Source organism: Pan troglodytes, chromosome 8 (assembly GCF_028858775.2).
Source record: "Pan troglodytes isolate AG18354 chromosome 8, NHGRI_mPanTro3-v2.0_pri, whole genome shotgun sequence".
Taxonomy (NCBI): Eukaryota; Metazoa; Chordata; class Mammalia; order Primates; family Hominidae; genus Pan; species Pan troglodytes.
Genome location: NC_072406.2, coordinates 81,446,910 through 81,464,401, shown reverse-complemented (window position 1 = coordinate 81,464,401; position 17,492 = coordinate 81,446,910). Strand labels below are relative to the sequence as shown.

The following is a 17,492-nucleotide window of genomic DNA, read 5'->3' as shown; positions in this document are numbered from 1 at the left end:
GAGAGGCCCAAAGGCCCAGTGTCCTGAGTCAGGAGCAGTAGCTGTGTCCTGGTGCCCCGTCAGGACCGCAGACAGCTGCACACGGCACCCTCCCGGATGGTGTATTAATTTTTAATGGCAGCAGCAATGCAGGAATGCATTAGTAGTGTAAAAAATTAAAATGTTACTGATAAGGATAGAGTTCCCTTCAACTCCCATCCTCCCAATCTGAGAGGTAACCTCTGCCATTAGTCTGATATTAATCCTTCCAGACCTTTTCCTCTCCACTTATTAGTATTTTTTTCTTTTTCCCACCATTTCTTCTTTCAGGGGTGAAATTACACATATTTTTAAGTAAGTAAATTCACGCTGTGTGTGAACTATTGCAATTTTTTTTTCTAATTCAATAATGTATCTTCCAGACCCTTCCAGGCCATTTATATGGATGTGCCACACTCCTTCACTGAGCAAAATATTCCTTGAATATAATTGCACGAAAATAAAACCACAAAACACACCTATAAAATGAATTCTATTTTTGTAATCATTTTCAGAAGAGGAAACCAAGGAACAGGGAGATTAAATGACTTGCCCAAGGTCACACAGCCAATAAGTAGAGAAGCCAAGGGTCTGGGGGAAGGGGGACTAGGGAATCAGCGCTCAATGAGTACAGAAATTCAGATGGAAAAGAAAAAGTTTAAGAGATGGATGGTGGTGATGGCTGCATAAAAATGTGGGTGTATTTCATGTCATAGAAGTGTGCATTTAAAAAATAGTTACAGTGGGAAATTTATGTTATGTGTATTTTACCACAATAAGAAAATGGTAAAAAAAAAAAATTTTTTTTTCTCTTTTTGAGACTGAGTCTTCTCTGTCGCTCAGGCTGGAGTGCAGTGGTGTAATCTCAGCTCACTGCAACCTCCGCCTCCTGAGTTCTAGCGATTCTCCTGCCTCAGCCATCCAAATAGCTGAGATTACAGGCACCTGCCACCATACCCAGCTAATTTTTGTATTTTTAGTAGAGATGGGGTTTCGCCATGTTGGCCAGGCTGGTCTCAAACTCCTGACCTCAAGTGATCTGCCTGCCTCAGCCTCCCAAAGTTCTGGGATGACAGGAGTGAGCCACTGCTCCTGGCCCTGGACAAAATCTTAGTGCATCTTTGGTGCTACCCTTATTATTGTCCTGAGCTCTCTGGTTGACCTGCTGAGCTGACCAGAGTTCTACCATAAATTTAGGAAGCTGTATTCTGCTTTATGCCAGTCTTGGAAGCTTGGCTGATGAGAGTCTGTCAGAAAGACAGAGCTCCTCTCCACAAGCTGGTGAGTCTGTCTGTGAAGCTGAGGCCAGGGATTGCAGAGAATTCACCGCTATGATGTCAGGCCCTGGCGACAGTGCACCCCTTCCTCACCACCATTACCAGCACTGGATTCCTCTTGGCCTTTTCCAGGCTGAATTTCAATCCTATGCTGCCTCGAAAGTGAAGGATGATACTAGGATTTGAGTGCCTGCCAGGTGCTGGACCCACGCTATGCATTTTACACACACGAGCTCATTTAGTCCTCACCATGTTCCTCCATTTTCACCAATGGGGAAACCATGCCTCAGAGAAGTTAAATAATCTGCTCAAGGTTATTCATATGGGAAACAGTAGAGACAGGTTTGCAAAACAGGAGCCCATAACCCCAGAGCCTGTGCTCTTGAACACTGTTTTCTGACCTTAGGAAGGACACTGGGCCTCTCTGTGTGGTCACATCTGGGCCTGCTCCCAAGCCCCTGCAGAAGGACATGTCCCTGCCCGGAGGCTTTCTGTGTGGGCACTGGCAGAGGCTGCAAACTGTCTCCCTCCATCTGCAGAACAGACAGCTCTGCCCCAGCCTCATGCAAAGGCCCAGCCTCACTCACCCACTGTCAGCTCCAGGCCGAGGCCCCATGACCCACTGGAGCTCTGGGGAGTCTAAGAGCTTAGCCCAGTGTCTAGTCCCCACTTCTAAGCTCTACCTCTTGGTCAAGCTAGTTTACCAAAAAAACCATGCAAAAAACACACAATACTGACCTTCCTGTGTCTTAGCTTCCCAATTAAAAATCTTTATTCATTACACATAAAGTTAAGCCTGGGTGATTTTTTGTTTTTACACACAGAAAAACACACACACAGACACACACACACACGTTTAGAGATGGGGTCTTGCTATATTGTCCAGGCTAGTCTCAAACTCCTGGACTCAAGTGATCCTCCCATCTTGGCCTCCCACGGTGCTAGGATTACAGACATGAGTCACTGTACTTGGCTTGCTTGTTTTTGTTTTTGTTTTTGTTTTTAATAGAGATGGAGTCTCTGTTGCCCAAACTGGAGTGCAGTGGTGTGATCATAGCTCCCTGGAACCTCAATCTCCTGGGTTCAAGTGATCCTCCCACCTCATACTCTCCAGTAGCTGGGACCACAAGCATGTGCCACCATGCCTGGCTACAGTTTTTTTTGTTTTTTTTTTTGAGACAGAGTCTCACTCTGTCACCCAGGCTGGAGTGCAGTGGCACGATCTCAGCTCACTGCAAGCTCCGCCTCCTGGGTTCACGCCATTCTCCTGCCTCCACGCCATTCTCCTGCCTCAGCCTCCCAAGTGCTGGGACTACAGGCACCTGCCACCATGCTGGGCTAATTTTTTTGTATTTTTAGTAGAGACGGGGTTTCACCATGTTAGCCAGGATGATCTCCATCTCCTGACCTCGTGATCCACCCGTCTTGGCCTCCCAAAGTGCTAGGATTATAGGCATGAGCCACCGCTCCCGGCCTGTTTGTTTTTTAAGACACAGGGTCTCACTATGTTGCCCAGGCTGGTCTTGAACTCCTGGCCTCAAGCAATCCTTCCATGTCGGCCTCCCAAAGTGCTAGGATTACAGAGATGAGCCACCACACCTGGACAACCCTGGGTGTTTTTACCCTAGAATTACAAGAAAGATTTTGTAATAAATGTCTCCATATTTATGAATTATCTATTAAATGATAAACTATGATGTTCTTCAATGTCAGCTAAAGTGGCCATGTGATCAATTGCTTCTGAGATACTAATATTAGAAAAGAAATGCATTTCTTGCCAGGCACAGTGTCTCACGCCTGTAATCCCAGCACTATGAGAGGCTGAGGTAGGTGAATTACCTGAGGTCAGGAGTTCAAGACCAGCCTGGCCAACATGGTGAAACCCCATCTCTACTAAAAATACAAAAATTAGCCAGTTGTGGTGGCACACACCTGTAATCCAAGCTACTCGGGAGACTGAGGCAGGGGAATTACTTGAACCCAGGAGGCAGAGGTTGCAGTGAGCTGAGATCACATCAGTGTACTCCAGCCTGAGTAACAGAGTGAGACTCTGTCTCAAAAAAAAAAAAAAAAAAAAGAAAAGAAAACAATTCCATTTATAATAGCATCAAAAAGCACAAATTACTTAGGAATAAACAAGAGAAGTATAGACTTTTACTCTGAAAACTACAAAGGACTGTTGAAAGAAAATAAAGAAGATCTAAATTAATGGAAAGATACCCCATGTTCATGGATTGGAAGACACTATTGTTAAGGTGGCAAACTCCCCAAATTAATATATAGATTCAGCTCAATTCCTATGAAAATCTCAGCTGGCTTCTTTGCAGAAATTGACAAGCTGCTTCTAAAATTCATATGAAAATGGAAGGGGTACCGAATAGCCAAAACAATCTTGAATAAGAAGAAAGAGAACTCACATTTCCTGATTTCAAAACTTATAAAGCAGGCCGGGTGTGGTGGCTCACACCTGTAATCCTAGCACTTTGGGAGGCCGAGACAGGTGGATCACCTGAGGTCAGGAGTTCGTGACCAGCCTTGTCAACATGGTGAAACCCCATCTCTACTAAAAATACAAAAAATTAGCCAGGCGTGGAGGTAGGTGCCTGTAATCCCAGCTACTTGGGAGGCTGAGGCAGGAGAATTGCTTGAACCCAGGAGGCAGAGGTTGCAGTGAGCCGAGATCACGCCATTGCACTCCAGCCTGGGTGACAAGAGCAAAACTCTGTCTCAAAAAAAAAAAAAGAAAAGAAAAGAAATGTATTTCTTGTGATGTGCTGGCAAGATTTCTTTCATCAGACGATAAAAACCCATTGTAATTCCCTGTTTACATGGCTGTCCAGAAAGACACAGATCGTATTACTGCCCAGTTGTTATAACTGGCCTTCACTGGACATTACCTCTTTCTCCCTCTCTCCATAATATGATTCGACCTCTCTTTTAGTAGGAATATTATGCACGTGTCCCTTTATTGCATACTACTGTAAATTCTCTTGTGAATGGTCAGTCTAAAAAATCGTGATAAATTGATTAAAAATTAAATTGTTGAAATTCTCTATCATGTGTTCCCAGCTGCCCTGAACCCAAGATCCCTGTAAAAATGAAGGCAGGCTGGGAGTTACCGGGAGATGGTCCCAGAAGAGGAAGGAAGCCCACTGGGCTGGCCGTGAGCCTGGTGGGGCTATCTTACCTTGTCAATGCTCATCTGCCTGCAGGGAAATGAGAATGTGAAGCCCAAAGGTAGGGAGGCTCCCTTGAGGCCCATGTAGTCCAGGAAGTCGGCGATGCACTGCACAATGTGATCAAAGAGCTGCAGAGAGAGAGAGAGAGCGGCATTCACACCAGGCGGACATCGATGCAGGGTGGCAGGCTGGCACCTCGGAGCCCAAAGGCCTTGCCTGGCACTTACCTCCTCACCAGTGCCCTGCATGATCTCCAGGGGGATGGCGAAGATCTTGTTGTACATTCGCACTGACCTCCGTCCACTTCTGATCTTCACCAGGAGGACCCGGAAGTTGGTTCCCCCAAGATCCAGGGCGAGAAACTTTCCTTTCTCTGTGATGGAGAAAGCGGCGGCTGCATTCCATGACAGGGACTTGTGTCGGGGCATTGGGAGGAAGAGGAGACGTCGGAGCAGAGCGGACCCAGGGCCTGCACTCCTGGGCCTCACAGACCAGAGGGTCGTGGGGGCCACCCTGCACAGTGCCCGGGCCCCGGGCAGGCATCTTGAGCCTGCGTGAGGCCAGGCTGCTTTCCTTGGCCTCCACTTCTGTGGTAAAGTCCCAGGCACCACCTACACTATCGCCAGTGAGGTGCCGTGAAAAGAGCCCTGGCCTGGAGTCAAGGGACCTGGGGCTTCTGAGAAATGGCTTTTTATCTTGAGCAAGAGAGGCAAGGTCCCATCCTTCCACATCTGCAAAATCAGGAGACTGAACCTCTGAAGGCTCTTTCAGCTTCACTGACTGACAGCCTTCTCGGGAGCCCCAAGGAACGGTACAGGGCATCCAGTCAAGGAAATGCATGATTCTTATACTCAAGGGGCCTCCGGTCTGGCGCGGTGGCTCACGCCTGTAATCCCAGCACTTTGGGAGGCCGAGGCGGGTGGATCATGAAGTCAGGAGATCGACACCATCCTGGCTAACACAGTGAAACCCCATCTCTACTAAAAATACAAAAAATTAATTATCCGGGTGTGGTGCTGGGCGCCTGTAGTCCCAGCTACTCGGGAGGCTGAGGCAGGAGAATGGTGTGAACCTGGGAGGCGGAGCTTGCAGTGAGCGGAGATCACGCTACTGCACTCCAGCCTGGGTGACAGAGCGAGACTCCGTCTCAAAAAAAATAAAAATAAAAATAAAATAAACAGTGTCTTTTACTGCTCTGAGTTAAGAGATCCCAAGTACAGCTGTTGGACCTTGAGTAGGTCATCTAGCCTCTGTAAGTCTCAGGTATGGCATCCATAAAATGGGAACCATTTCCTCTTTGGTAACGTTCCAAGTGGTTGTGAGGATGAAATGAAATGAAAGGTTCAAAAGCAAATTATAAGATGTAAAGCATTTTACTGAGGTCATTATTTCCGGAAGAGTCTCGTGAGATTCAAAGAGGTAAAATAATTTGTCTGAAGAACTGATTTCACTACTTAGTGGCTTCTTTTGGCTGAGCACCGAGGACCAGAAGGATCAAGGGTTGGAGAAGTTGGGGGCAGAAGCAATGAGAGGGAAAGGGAAGTGAGCCAAGCTGCAGAAGAGAACAGAGCGAGAGAAGCAGCAGGAAGACAAGCCCAGGCAATCTCAGGCATCTAAAACAAAGTTCCTGGGGTCAGGATCTGGGGGTCGGGGGGGTACACTCATGTTCTCATCTACACACACATAAGTGCACACACATAACCTAATGTAGGTTTTTTGTGTTTTTGTTTGTTTGTTTGTTTGTTTTGTTTTTACTGCAAATGCCTTGGGTTAACAAAGGCCAACAGATTTAGCAAGAATACTAGCCTTCTTCTTACTCCTGCCCTCCATTAGAGACGTGAACCCAAGTTTCTAAAAACCAAGAACCTCACTGGCTTTAAGGAGTTTTGACGAGAGCCCTGGATGGCTGTTCAGAGAGGGAGGCTGTGCTGGCCCACCTGTGCCGTCCGGCAGCCCGCAGACGTAGGTGGGCAGCATCCTGACCGTGGCCAGCCCGTGGCTCTTCTTCTTCAGCCCATACTCCAGCTCAGCCCGCATCTTGGCCTGCACGTCCACGAGCTGCTCTCGGGTCAGCTGGAACAAAGCCAGCACCCTGTCGATCTGCTTCCGCTGGGCCTGCACGCGGGAGGCCACCGCGGTCACCATGGCGGCCCCCTTGGTGCTGCCACTCTCTGACAGGAGGAAGCGGACATCACAGCTTGGGACCAGTTTCCTCACCACCTTGTGCAGGCGTTTTGGGTACCTGAAGCAGGGGTGATGGCAAAATATTTAGCAATCGTAAAGGCCAGGCTCAGGCACAGACCCAGGGGCAGCAGTGAACCCAGTCCCGGAGGGCCCTGTGGGGCGGGGCTCAGCCCTTTATTTGCTGATGGTAGGGAGGGGACGGGATGAGAGGAGGGAGGGACTAAGAAGCTGGGGCAGTGGAAGGCACTTGGGAGGCTCGGGGAAGTGCTTATTCTGTCAACGAACATTTCAACCAGTCTGTGCATAATGTATTGGCTGAACATCATTTCTGTCCAAAGAGAAGGATTTTCTTTCTCAGCTCTTTCCAGGGTGTAACCACTTGACTTCCAAGTCCAACCCGGTAGCCAAAGGGGCTTTCACTCTCCTTCCTTCTGGAAAATTCCCATTTCCCTGTGTTTTCCTACCAGGACCCTTCCCATAATCTTGGCAACCTGTGCCATGTCTATTTTTCCCCATCTATGACTAGGTGTATCTTACTTCCCAGTCTTAACCACATAGTAGGTGTTCAGTAAATAATGGCTAGATGGAAGAATGAATGGAGAGATGAATGGGTGGGTGATGGATGGGTGGACATAGATACATGGATGGACAGCATTCCTAATTAGGCAATTGGCTTTAGCAGAATATTTCTTTAAGAGTAATCCCCAAAAGCAACCCAGCCAGCTAGATGAATGCGGGCCCTGGATTCACCCTTTCCCTTATAATCTCAGAACCAACAAGAGGGGCTGATGGTTCCAGACCCCAGATAGGCAGGATAGTCCAGAAGACAATGGGGCCCTGCTCCAGGGAGACTCGTTTGTGGGGGCGTGGCTGGCAGGCAGCACTCACTGAGGGTGTATCTTGTAGAGGGTGCCATCCATGCCCACCGTGGTCCGGAGCCGTTCCACCTTCTTGTTCTCTCGGAGGCGTGTCAGGATGGCCGCCAGGGCTGCTGCACAGAGATTGGCCGAGCGGAAGGAGACGATGGTACAGACATGCTGGACGGCAATGCAGTCAGCCTCAGACGGTTCCAGACCCAGGTCCACCAGGATCTCTCTTGTATTAGCAAGGCCTTCTTTATACCTGGCCAGGGGACAGGAATGAGTGAACCACACTTCTCCATCCCATTGGTATCCTCCTGGGGGAACAAGCTTCCCCACCTCTCAGGATTGTGAAAATTAATAGGCAGGCCCATGGTATAGAATAAAAATAACAATATCAACATTGATAGTAGCAGCTGCCACTAACTGAGCAGTCACCATGAGCCAGGTACTTGTCTAAGGATTTTACACATATTAACTCCTTCAACGCCCACAAAAATCCTGCAGGAGGCACCGTCATTACCCTATTGTACAGATGAGAGATGTGAGTGCAGAAAGGGTGAGAAACTTTTCCATGGCTGCACAGCTAGTAAGGGCTAGAGCCGAGATTTGAACTCAGCAGTTAGATTCTAGCACGAATATTTTTAATCACCCTGTGCTATGCTGACTTTCATGGAAATTCTGTCTCTGCCAAGTTTTGCATAGACATAGATGCTGCAGGTCAGCGCCATGCGGCTGAGCTCAAAATCTAAACTAATCACAAAGTCGAGGCAATGCCAGGGTTTCTAAGCCTGAGGAGCAGGACCCTCAGATGTGCTGGACGGCAATGCAGTCACGCCGGGGCCAGCCGCCTTCACCTGCGGCCTTCACCAGCCAGCTCCATGCGAGGGACCTGTGTGTAAGGCCTCACATCACCACATTCAAAGCCAGTTCCTGATGGGAGCAGGTGGAGAAGGCTCTGCTATCACAGGAGTTCTGGACTTGGATTCCACACATGAGCTTAGTGTCCAAGGATGCCCTGATATTGTAAGCAAACTTGTGTGTGAATGTACATTTTCGGGGCTGAGGGTCTAGAACCTGAATAAAGTTCTCAAAAGGATCTGTGATCCTAAAAATGCTACAAGTTACCACTTTAACAAGAAGGCAACAGAACATGGGAAGAGGGTGGCCCTCTGACAGCAGAGTCCCTCACTGATGAAACCAACAAGAACCTCTCATCTGAGTCATGGCAGAAATTGCTAACCCATCTGAAGCCATGCCCAGGTCTGAAATCTTCCTGGTGAAGGAGGAGGATCTAGTCCCTCCTGCTGTCCTGCCACATGGAGCACCCCACACCTGGGCCTCCCATCCCAGCCCTCCACAGAGCCAAGGCAGAGGGACTTGCTTACTTCTCCATGGCAGCCACGTGCCGTGTTTCGATCTTGCCCTTAGTGTGGAGAGCAGAAGATTTCTCACCACCGAACAGGAGGCCAGCCTTGGCCATCTTCAGCAAGATAAGCCTGACAAGCTCCCCCAGGTACAGGCCACTGATCATCTTCTCGAACCTGCAGGTTGGTGAACAGATCCGTGGACGCAGCCCCTTTGATTAAGCTGCATCATTTCCCGAAGACCAGGAGCCACTGCCCACAGGAAGGAGCACATGGGAGAGGGCTGAGCTAAGATTCCCTCCTTCTCACAAAGTGCTGGATGGCAAGAACTTTTGTCTCAAATCACCCTGGCCATGGGTACCATTCTCACATCGAGCATAGGGACTCTCAATTTCACAGACTTTGGATATTTTCCCAAAATCACTCAAACATGATGCGACAAGTCAAATTTCACACTCAGATGCTTCCCACTCCTACATCAAGCTTCTGTCCAAGAGAGAAAGATGCTGTGCTTGTGAGATGGGCTTGGACAGCCCCAGACAGGCTCTACAACAATGTGGATTTAACATCGCCATGGCTACCTACAGCTTTACTCCAAGTCTGCACACCAACAATTCCTAATTGTTTCCCAGGCAGACTATTGAACATTATTATTATTATTATTATTATTATTATTATTATTGGAGACAGGATCTCGTTCTGTCACCCAGGCTAAAGTGCAGTGGTGCAATCATAGCTCACTGCAGCCTCGAACTCCTGGCCTCAAGTGATCCTCCTGCCTCAGCCTCCCATAGGTGTGCATCATCACACCTGGATAATTTTTTTATTTTTGTAGAGACAGGATCTAATTATGTTGCCTAGGCTTATCATAAACTCCTGGCCTCCAGTGTTTCTCCTGCCCTGGCCTCCCGAAGCACTGGAATTACAGATAAGACCCACCGCATCAGGCCTAAATATAATGCTTATTTTCCAAACACAATAAGACACAAAATCAAGAACAATCTATGTCACAATCTACTTTATATAGTTCACTATAAAAAGTCTTAGAACAGGCCAGGTACAGTGACTCACGCCTGTAATCCCAGCACTTTGGGAGGCCAAGGCGGGTGGATCACAAGATCAAGAGTTTGAGACCAGCCTGCCCAATATGGTGAAACCCTGTCTCTACTAAAAATACAAAAAAATTAGCCGGGCATGGTGGCGCATGCCTGTAATCCCAGCTACTCAGGAGGCTGAGGCAGGGGAATTGCTTGAACCCAGAAGGCAGAGGTTGCAGTGAGCCAAGATTGCACCACTGCACTCCAGCCTTGGCGACAGAGTGAGACTCCATCTCAAAAAAAAAAGTCTTTGAGCATTGAAGAAACAGAAGACAATCAAAGGAAATTTAGGGTGGATGTCAGGGAATATAATATATATATATATATTTTTTGAGACAGGGTCTTGCTCTGTTGCCCAGGCTGGAGTGCAATGGTATGACCACAGCTTACTGCACCCTGGACCTCCCTGGCTCAAGTGATCCTCCCACCTCAGTCTCCTGAGTGGTTGGAACTACAGGCATCTGCCATCACACCTGACTAAATTTTTTTTTAATTTTTATTTTTATAGAGACTGGTCTCACTATGTTGCCCAAGCTGGTCTCAAATTCCAGGACTAAAGCAGTCCTCCCACCTCAGCCTCCCAAAGTGCTGGGATTACACGCATGAGCCACCAGGCCTGGAAGGAATAGAATTTATTTTAAGTAAAATGGAAATGGGTGAAGATGATAAAATTCAAAAAATGGACACCACGTCCTTGGGACATGACTGCAATGGGTCACTGGAGCACAGGCATGTGCCTGGAGTAGGTGCCACCAAAGTGGAATGTGCTTCCCGGGTGCACAGTTCTAGTGTTTGAATCGCTCCTAGAAGGTGCTTGAAATTCACCAGCATGTCTTGACAAAATGGCTGATTCCAGGGCTGGGGCTAGGAAAGTGTGACATGAGCCGGGAACGTCTTATGGTGCCAGGAAATAAGGAAGTACTTAAAGAGTGATGGAACATGTCAAAAGGACACAGGAGGCAGCTTCAGAGGCTTCCTTTGGCCAAATCTGAAACACTTTGAGCATCAAAATAAAAATTGTGGACAGCAAACACAGAGGGAAGGTCCTGCCAGAGTCACCACTTGCTGAGTGATTAGGCCTCCGAGAAAGCAAGGCGGCTGGGGGACATGCGAACACGACGAGTTCGGCTGCGCCTGCCTTCTCCTCACTGCCCAGGTGTGTTTTGCGGCCAAGCGTCCGAGTGCTCTTATCTTCGGTGCCTATCATGCACATACGTAACCCACAAATACTGACTGAATTAGAATTAGGGTTATTAGGGTTATGACTTAGGGAAATCTTTCAATGTCCTTGGCTTCTATTTCCTCATTTGTCAGATGAAACTGAAATACAAGCAGTGCCTTAGAAATTTGTTGTAATGGGGCCATGCATGGTGGCTCATGCCTGTAATCCCAGCACTTTGGGAGGCTGAGGCGGGAGGATTGCCTGAGCTCGGGAGTGCAAAACCAGCCTAGCCAACACGGCAAAACCCTGACTACAAAAAATACAAACATTAGCCAGGCATGGTGGCCCATGCCTGTAGTCCCAACTCCTCTGGAGACTGAGGTGGGAGGATTGCTTGAGCCTGGAAGGTGGAGGTTGCAGCGAGCCAAGATCGTGCCACCGCACTTCAGCCTGGGCTAGAGAGTGAGACTCCATCTCAAAAAAAAAAAAAAAAGAAAAAGAAAAAGAAAAAAAGAAAGAAAGTTGTGATGGATAGCTAGTCACAACTGGAAAGCCTCCCAGGTAGCCAGGGGACCTGAGTGATTAGGCACTGCCTGGTGCCGATGCCCAGATAACACCAGAAGGGAACTCACAGTTGCTTTCCTGGGTTGAGAGAGCCGAGGTCCAGCTCCCTGTCGAACTCAGTGCGAATGTCCCCCAGGGCCCCGTCGTCCCCGAAGGCCCCCCACTCTGTGTTGATGCACATCCTGCCCTCGTCGCCCTCCACCAGGTCAATGTTGCTCATGTCCTCCATGTAACACGCATTGCTGCCAGTTCCTGAACCAGGGATCAGAGAGAATATGCAGAGAGAGGGCTCCCAGCTGGGCACAGACAGAGATCTCTTGACTGCTGGGGAGTCCTCCTCAATGTACCACAAAGTGCTTTTCATTCCCTGGGGGCTGGCTCTCGCTGAGGGAAGCAGCTTGGGCAAGCCCCAAGCACATGGGGAAAACAGCTGACATGTCAAGTCTGCACTTCTCAGGGTGCTCAGGGTTTGCTGTTCTGAATGGAGTCAATTGTGAAGAAGTCCGCTGATGAATATGGATGAAAGCTGACGAAGCGCTCTTACAAGAGGATGATAAATGAAGATAATCTTGTAAATATTCTTTTCAAAAAATCACCAACCCAGGGTAATTTTGAAAATTCTTTCCTTAAGCTACTTAGCTTCCTCTCTATTTGATACTAAAAATATTCTTTACTTATGGCCTGCCACAAATTGCTTCTAGCACAAGCTGCATCCTTATCTTAGACTGTGATTAGCTACCACCTAAGAAAGCAACATTCCGTTATGCAAACACAAAATCGCTCCAAGGAAATGCCTCAAACACTTGAGCACTGGGGAATGACTGCAAGTGGGCACCATCTTTTTGGACTCTTTTGGGAGGACAGAAATGTTCTAAAATCGGATTGTGGTGATGGTTACAAAACTATACGTTTACTACAAATCATTGAATCGTACACCTAAAATCGGAGGACTTTTATGCCTCAATAAAGCTGTTTGAATTTTCGGGGGTTTTTTTTTTCAGTATCTTCCCTTGGCTGATACTCTGGTGTGAGTATTTTAAATGCCAACATGGAAAATGAGAAATGTAGAAAAGCAGAATGTAATATTTGGAAAAAGCTTTTCTCAGAAATGCACGGACACTGTTTAGGCGTGGCCCCCCAATCTGTGGTTACCAGATGCAGCCACAGTGACAGGCGGGTGCCATGACTGGCAAGGGCCTGAACCATTCTGAGGCTCCTGGAAACAGAAGGGTGGAGGGAGCCCCTCAGCTTTAAAAACCTGCCCTTTGGGAAAGCCAGGCTGAGGAGGGTCTTGAGGGACATTAAGAAAAAGCACTTCAGAAGAACTTTCCCCAGGAGTGGTAAAGGAATGGGAAAAGGAGAAGGGGATATTCAAGAACAACCTATAAGTCAGAGCCATTCAGCTTTACTGTACCCCAAACTGCCTTCCCACACATTCCTCCAGCTGACCCCCTAGCTCTGGTGTGGAGACCACCCACTGGAAACCCCCATTGCACCACGACCTCTCTGGTCCACAGCTGCAGTGCACCTTGCCTGACAGTCCAGTGGTCTCTTGGATGGTCACCCTGCTTCCACTCTTGTCCCCAGTAATCTATTATCCACACAGCAGCCAAAATGGGCTTTTAAAAAATGCACATCCGGCTGGGCGTGGTGGCTCATGGCTGTAATCCCAGCACTTTGGGAGACCAAGGCGGGTGAATCACTTGAGGTCAGGAGCTTGAGAGCAGCCTGGCAAACACTGTGAAACCCCATCTGTACTAAAAATACAAAAAATTAGCCAGCCGTGGTGGTGGGCACCTGTAATCCCAGCTACTCAGGAGGCTGGGGCAGGAGAATTGCTTGAGCCCGGGAGGCAGAGGTTGCAGTAAGCCAAGATTGTGCCACCGCACTCCAGCCTGGACGACAGAGCAAGACTCCGTCTCAAATAAAAAAATAAAATAAAATGCGCATCCATTTATCCGTCGCCCACCCAGAGTCCCCCAGTGCCTTCCAGTCTCCCTCAGGGGATAAGCCGGTGACCTTACAGTGACTGTGTGCACATCCTGTGCAATCTGCCCAGTCTGTCCTCTCCCTCTCACTTGAATGGCCTCCGACTCTCAGCCTTCACTCACCTCATCCGGACACCACTCGGCTATAGGGTTCCCCCAGTGCCCCCTCCCTGGACCCCTTCCCATCTCCATGCCTGTAGGTGCCCTCTTTCCTTTGGCAGGGACTCCCTACCCTCGGGCCTCCACCTTGCTCCCTGGTTTGCATCACTGAGGTCCCGGCTCAAATGCCACCCCTCAGAGAGGCTTCCTTGACGCCTCATCCCACTCACAGTCACATCACTCTCTTTGTTTGTTTGTTTGTTTTTTATCACGCTAACCACCACCTGAAATTATCTTAATAGCCTAGGCCTTCTGGGCCTCTCACCCACCTCCCCACTGAAAGTTCCAGGAGCACAGGAACTCCCCACTCCGAACCCAGTGCCAAGCCCAGGGCCCGGCACACAATGGGTGCTCAGTAAACACTTGTCGAATGGATGAATGAATGAATTTTTCATGTCCCTATGTTGCTTCTCCTAAATAGTGTCAGTGCCCTTCCCGCCGAATTCACTCAGAGCTCGCTGAAATGAAACTCCCAAACAGTCCCTTCTCCCCTACCCTCAAAAAACCAGTCCAATTGAGTTACCGATGATGACACCAACTTCGCAGTAGGGGTCGTCATAGGCACAGGTCATCATGGTCCCCACGGTGTCATTGACCAGGGCCAGGATGTCCACGTCCATGTCCTGCCGAACACAAGGCCAGAGGGAATCAGCGGGTGGGAAGGAGGTGTTTCCCTCCCTCCTTCCCCACAGAGGCAGCAGGTAGTGAAGGTGGCTGCTGAGACATCCCTAGATCCTGCCTGCTGGGCCTGTCTGAAGGAGCAAGGCCTCATCAAGGTTCAGGGTCTAGGGGAGAGAAAGAGCCGACAGGAGCTGAAGAGGGGAGCCCATCCTCTTGCTTTGTGGGTGAAGGCCTCTGCAATGGAAATATGAGGGACAGGCCACCAGGACTCCAGCCCTTGCTTTTTGTTGTTGATGTTTTTTTTAATTAAAAAAATTTTATGTTTTAATCTACAGATAGGGTCTCACTATGTTGCCCAGGCTAGAGTGTGATGGCTGTTCACAGGTACAAACATAGCACACCACAGCCTCAAACTCCTGGGCTCACGTGATCCTCCTGCCTCAGCCTCCCGAGTAGCTGAGACTACAGGCACACATCACACCCAGGTTTCAGCCTTTGTTTGTGAGATCCTGGGAAGATATCGAGGAAAGCATGTTTATCCAGTGGCATTTCCAGGAGAAAACACCAAAGTCCTCACCCACGGGGACAACTCAGCCAGCAGGCACAGACTCTGCCAAGTCTTCCCCATGTATGGCATGGTGACTTCCTGTCTGGATTTCCTGTTCTGCCAAGTCAGCTTAGGTTATTGGACCAACATCCCCCAAAGTTTGGAAGAACATTTTAAAGTAAAATGAGAGCCAGGCATGTGGCTTATGTCTATAGTCCCAGCTATGCAGGAGGCTGAGGTGGGAGGATCATTTGAGCCTAGGAATTCGAGGATGGAGTGCCAGGCACTGCCAGCCTGGGCAACACAGCAGGACCTCATCTCTAAAAAAAAAAAAAAAAAAAAAAGTAAAATGAAAACAATAAGGGAAAATGCAGGCTATAAAACAATAAGATCCCAGCTTTAAAGAAAAAAAGGCTGGAAGGCTATGCAGCAAACATGCCTCTTGCTGTCAGGGCAACAAGCAATTTGGGTTTGTGTACTTTCCAGCTCAGCAAGGAGCGAGTCTTGCTTTCGCAGTAGTTTAAATTATTGTAAAATACGTTCAACAAATAGGGATATTTAATGGACAGGGAGTGGACAGTGAAATAGAGAACCAGCCCAGAAAGAATATGGAAACAGCCCGGAAAGTATATGATCTTTTCGGCCTCAGAGAGGAGGGCGTGTGGGGCCTACACACAGCATCAGATCTAACCAAGACCTCCGGAGAGGGCTGTGGCTGCTGGGGAGGCCCAGGGATGAGCTGGCCACCTTTCAATAGGGATTGGTGCAAGCCCCGCCTACCAAGGCTCTGTGGGTTCATCCAAGTTGGCCACATCTGTACTACAGTGGGACCTTTTCTAAGATCAATTCCTTCTCTGATTCTCCCTCCATGCAGGCACCATATGTGACCCCCTCACCTCACCCCCAGCCCCACCAACCCAAGAGAAAGGAGCTAGGGCTGGGAGAGCCTCCCACACCGAGGTGAATTCCTCACCTTGTGTCTTCTCATGGCTTTGGTCAGACGGCTCACCACATCCGTGTCCTGAACTCCTCGTGCCTTAAACTTTTTTGTCCATGAAAGTAGGACACCCTGGGAGAAGATTTCAGGTCCAGTTTGAATGAAAGACGTGCTGAGATGTGCAACTGAGCTGCAGAAACTTCATGCCTACGTGCATCCCCCACGGCCTTCTCTTCTCTAAGCTGAATCACCCCAATTTTTTTAAAACATTGCTTCTGCAGCCTTTTCTAATCATTTAAAGGACTATTACTTCTCATCTGAGTGGTTTGAAATATATGGTAGCAGAAGGAGTAATTATTGAAAAGTTAGAGCTCTTGGATTCATGAGACATTAGACAAGTCGTTTAACCTCTCTGAGCCTCAGTCTACTCCTCTGCAAAATGGAAATGTCACCTCCCTACCTCTCTCAAAGGAATGCTCTAATGAAAATACCTGGTGTATTATACATGCAGAATGCATGGTTTGCCAGGTCCACAAAACAGAACTAACATGGTGTAACCTTGCAGGATTGTCTCAGGAACTTCATTTCAACTTAGAAAAATGATTCTCAACCAGGCAGAGTGGCCCGCACCTGTAGTCCCAGCTACTTGGGAGCCTGAGGCAGGTGGATCACTTGAGGCCAGGACTTCCAGGCCTGCCTGGGCAACATAGCGAGACCTCGTCTCTTAATAAAAAGAGAAAGAAAGAAAAATGGTTCTCAATTTGCATTATCAATCATTGCTTACAAATGGTGTTTCCTGAGTTTCGTGTCTGAAATCGCAAATAATCATAGAATGTTTCAGACTGGAAGAGAACTTGGAAGTTAAAAGAGAATCGCCCAAGTCGTCTCAGTCAAGAGCAGCTGACCCAGGCTCACAAACTTCCTGACCGCACCTCCTCCATTTCCCTCAATTTATGGATTTAAAAACGCTGGGATTGAGAGAGGGAGGAAATTGCTCTGAATTTCACCGCGAGTGAAGGATAGAGCCCAAGCCGAATGCGGGTCTCTGACTCTGGACCAGCCCTCCGGCTTTTTTCCTGCACCACAGCGCCGCCGTGTGGCAGCTCTCCCTAACTTCTGCTCTCATAGGCTATGACAACATCCCTGTCTCCAGGGACAGAGCGGGGAGCGGGGAGAGATGCACAGGTTGGCTTTCTTCAAAAATCCCTGTTGCAGGGAAGGTGGATGGGGGAAGTGAGGGATAAATGCTTGTGATAGAATGTTAAATTAAAAAGGCAATTACATACAACTGTACATTTTCTTTTTGTCTCAAATATTTGGTGACTAGAATCAACCATAGATTTGCTAAATTGTAGATACAGGATAACACTTGTATTTAATATAGGTATGAGTAAAAGAAAAACCCACAGTTCTAGTGGTGGGAATATTTGGATATTGAGATGAGTGGTGATTTCTATTTTCTTCTTTAAACTTTTCCATTCCTTCTCTCTTTTTTTTTTAAACCTTGAAAAAAGTATTACCATTTATTTTAT

General features: G+C 48.2%; 1 protein-coding gene across 2 annotated transcripts in view; it reads right to left on the bottom strand.

Annotated features, from left to right (window-relative positions):
- HKDC1 (hexokinase domain containing 1) overlaps positions 1-17,492 on the bottom strand; it is a 46,867-nt gene that overhangs the window by 12,422 nt on the left and 16,953 nt on the right. For both annotated transcript variants that reach the window (XM_016918464.4, XM_016918465.4), the window contains 8 exons: positions 15,997-16,092; positions 14,379-14,478; positions 11,777-11,960; positions 8,907-9,062; positions 7,547-7,780; positions 6,412-6,716; positions 4,702-4,847; positions 4,483-4,602 (listed from right to left, as the gene is read on the bottom strand). In XM_016918464.4, coding sequence (XP_016773953.4) covers positions 4,483-4,602; positions 4,702-4,847; positions 6,412-6,716; positions 7,547-7,780; positions 8,907-9,062; positions 11,777-11,960; positions 14,379-14,478; positions 15,997-16,092 — 1,341 coding nt within the window. The remainder of the gene's footprint in view (positions 1-4,482; positions 4,603-4,701; positions 4,848-6,411; positions 6,717-7,546; positions 7,781-8,906; positions 9,063-11,776; positions 11,961-14,378; positions 14,479-15,996; positions 16,093-17,492) is intronic.